We start from the raw sequence: 3,328 nt of genomic DNA, 5'->3' as shown, positions 1-3,328 counted from the left end.
ATTTTATCTATTCCTTGTTTAATTTACTAGCTAAGCCACCGTTGCCACACAATGTTCAACTTGTTAATTATCTAAATTTAAGTCCTCGCACCTGAAACTTGTAAAAATCTACTTAATTGAAATTCACCTTCACAAGTGAAATTTAACTTTTTTATTTATAAATAAAACATAAAAACTCAATCAGTAAATTATGGGTGGTATATAAAAAACACAAAGTAAATTATGGGTGGAATTACAATTATCAATCACAAAGCAATTTCAATGTTATTGAAGTTAAAGGAAAAAAGTGATGCCACACAAAGGATCATGTTTAGATTGTACATTAAGAATGTTTGTATTTATATTTTTCTTTGACTTTTCTTTGTATTGGGTTAACACTCATTCTATTGTTTTCATATAACTTTCTTTCCTTATCAAAAAAAGTGGTGGAAGAAGAATTGATAAATGTAGGTTCCTTAAATTCTACTGAAACAATGAAAATAAAGCATATTATATAGTTAGTGGTAAAATTAAATTGGGAAATAAAACGATGGAGTAGTTTGGATGGAGAGGGTCTACAATGGCATGCTCACATTTGCCACCAAACTCATGTGGAATTGGGTCACTTTCACAACCTATCAAAACAATATAATAGTCAAATTTATCTAGCCACCCTTTAGTCTAATGTCTAAACTCCAATAATGCGTTCTCCACACCCACCATCACACATACATATAAAAACCCCTCCTCTCTTACATGTTTGTATATCAACCCATCATCACTCATTTCTCTCTACTGAAGTATTGCAATAACTACTTCCATTGATACTTATCAATCTCAATATATACAAGTGTAGTAATTTAGTTAATTTGAGAGAAGAAGGAAAGGAAAAATGGTGAGTGTAGAAGAAATCCGCAATGCTCAAAGGGCACAAGGACCTGCTACTATTATGGCCATTGGTACTGCAACTCCATTAAACTGTGTTGATCAGAGTACTTATCCTGATTTCTACTTCAGAGTTACTAACAGCGAGCATAAGACCGAGCTTAAAGAGAAATTCAAACGCATGTGTAAGTACTAGTACTCTTTTTAAATTAATTATCTGCTTCTTTTCTCTTCTTTCACGTCAAGTACATTTTTTAATTGTGAAGGAATTGGGAAAGTGGGAAAGATTTTATTATTTTCGCTTATTTTTAGATGGATTCATACAAGAACAATTAAAAAAAGTCTTTATTATTTGAATATTCTATAACTACAGTTTGTTGAATTGGCTATAGTTTTTATGGTTTTGGATCATAAAGACTAAGTAACTACCACACCAATCATACAAGCTCAGGAAACATATTTAATGGATAGAAGTTGAAGTTATAAATCAAAAATCAATGCTTTAACTATTTACTGTAATCCTGCAAGAATGCTCAAATATTTCCAGTAAAACTAAAAGCACCACATGTCAAAATGTAGCTTCTGCAGTTAGAGATTAAATATTAGTACTTATGAATTCATAGTTTTGCACTTGTAACCAATTTCAGGTGAAAAGTCTATGATTAAGAAGCGATATATGCACTTAACAGAAGATATCTTAAAAGAGAACCCTAGTATTTGTGCTTATATGGCACCTTCCTTAGATGCTAGGCAAGACATGGTGGTTGTGGAGGTACCAAGATTGGGTAAAGAAGCTGCAACCAAGGCCATAAAAGAATGGGGCCAACCAAAATCTAAGATCACCCACTTAATATTTTGCACCACTAGTGGTGTGGACATGCCTGGTGCTGATTACCAACTCACCAAACTCCTAGGACTTAGACCATATGTGAAGCGTTACATGATGTACCAACAAGGTTGCTTTGCAGGTGGTACGGTACTACGTTTGGCGAAAGACTTGGCTGAAAACAACAAAGGTGCACGAGTCCTAGTTGTTTGTTCAGAAATCACTGCAGTCACATTTCGTGGCCCTAGTGAGACTCACCTAGATAGCCTTGTTGGGCAAGCACTTTTTGGAGATGGAGCAGCTGCACTCATTGTTGGTTCAGACCCAATGTTAGAGGTTGAGAAGCCTCTATTTGAACTTGTATGGACTGCACAGACAATATTACCAGACAGTGAAGGTGCTATTGATGGACATTTACGTGAAGTTGGACTCACATTTCATCTCCTTAAAGATGTTCCTGGACTCATCTCAAAGAACATTGAGAAAGCCTTGGTTGAAGCCTTTCAACCATTGGGAATATCTGATTACAACTCAATCTTCTGGATTGCACACCCTGGTGGACCTGCAATTTTAGACCAAGTTGAGCTTAAGTTGGGGTTGAAACCTGAGAAGATGAGGGCCACTAGGCATGTCCTTAGTGAATATGGTAACATGTCAAGTGCATGTGTCTTGTTTATCATGGACGAGATGAGGAAGAAATCAGTTCAAGATGGACTTAAAACCACAGGTGAAGGACTTGAATGGGGTGTGCTATTTGGTTTTGGACCTGGACTAACAGTAGAAACTGTTGTTCTCCATAGTGTGGCTGATTAAGATGTTGGTTCTCAATTGTCATTCTTTTAATGTCACTGTATTCTTCCTCTTATTTCACTTTCAAGCTCATGTTTTTGTTTGTTTTATGTCAAAAGAAAAAAAACATATTGAATCCATCATTTAATAAAATTAGTTCNCCTCAATGATGGGAGATCCTAAATACAACAATAGTTTTTGGAAAAAGTTAATTGGCAAGGAGTAGACATTAAGAGTTTTGAGATAGAGATCAAATTGAAATTAAAGCTTGGTATATATAAAACATCACTCAGATATAGGCTAGGGGAGAAATTGATACTCCCTGAAATTGTGGTGCAAACCTGATTGCCATTAGGCAAGGTTACATACACTGGTTTGATCTTCTTGTATGTTTGGAAGTGTGAAAGGGTGTGGCACACATGGTCAGTGGCCCCTGTATCAAGATACCAGTCAAGACTCTTTGAATTAAAACTTAATGTATACTTCTTATCTCTGTCACTTGTGCTAGCAGGTTGTGTGCTGAGTTGGTTTGTGTTGTGAACACTTTTTGGTGTAGGTTGTTGCAGTATGGATAATATTGTTTGGTGTTGTTGGGGAGTGATATTGATCCCAGAAACTTGTGCATCATTCTTACTGATGTGAGGCTGTTCTCTTGCAACCATTTGATGCTCAGTATTGCACACATCTTCTTCAAATGTAGTCATATTGTTGATGTTGTAATTTTTAAAATTTCCAGGTGGGGGAAAACCATGTTTTCTGAAGCATTGGTCAACTGTATGTCCTGATTTATGGCAATGTGTGCAGACTTTGGTTCCTCTGCCTCCTTGATTTCTTCCTGAACCTCTTCCT

The 3,328-nt window shown here is 35.9% G+C and overlaps 1 protein-coding gene across 1 annotated transcript; it reads left to right on the top strand.

The window, feature by feature from the left end:
* Positions 1-619: 619 nt before the first annotated feature.
* Positions 620-2,591, top strand: LOC109337741 (chalcone synthase 4-like). Its single transcript, XM_019574778.1, has 2 exons — positions 620-1,049; positions 1,512-2,591. Exons 1-2 carry the CDS (start codon positions 872-874, stop codon positions 2,501-2,503), a joined length of 1,170 nt encoding a protein of 389 aa, XP_019430323.1. The 5' UTR covers positions 620-871; the 3' UTR covers positions 2,504-2,591.
* Positions 2,592-3,328: the final 737 nt, after the last annotated feature.

This window comes from Lupinus angustifolius, unplaced genomic scaffold (genome assembly GCF_001865875.1).
Source record: "Lupinus angustifolius cultivar Tanjil unplaced genomic scaffold, LupAngTanjil_v1.0 Scaffold_10_3, whole genome shotgun sequence".
Classification (NCBI taxonomy): Eukaryota; Viridiplantae; Streptophyta; class Magnoliopsida; order Fabales; family Fabaceae; genus Lupinus; species Lupinus angustifolius.
This window is presented reverse-complemented; position numbering and strand designations above follow the sequence as displayed.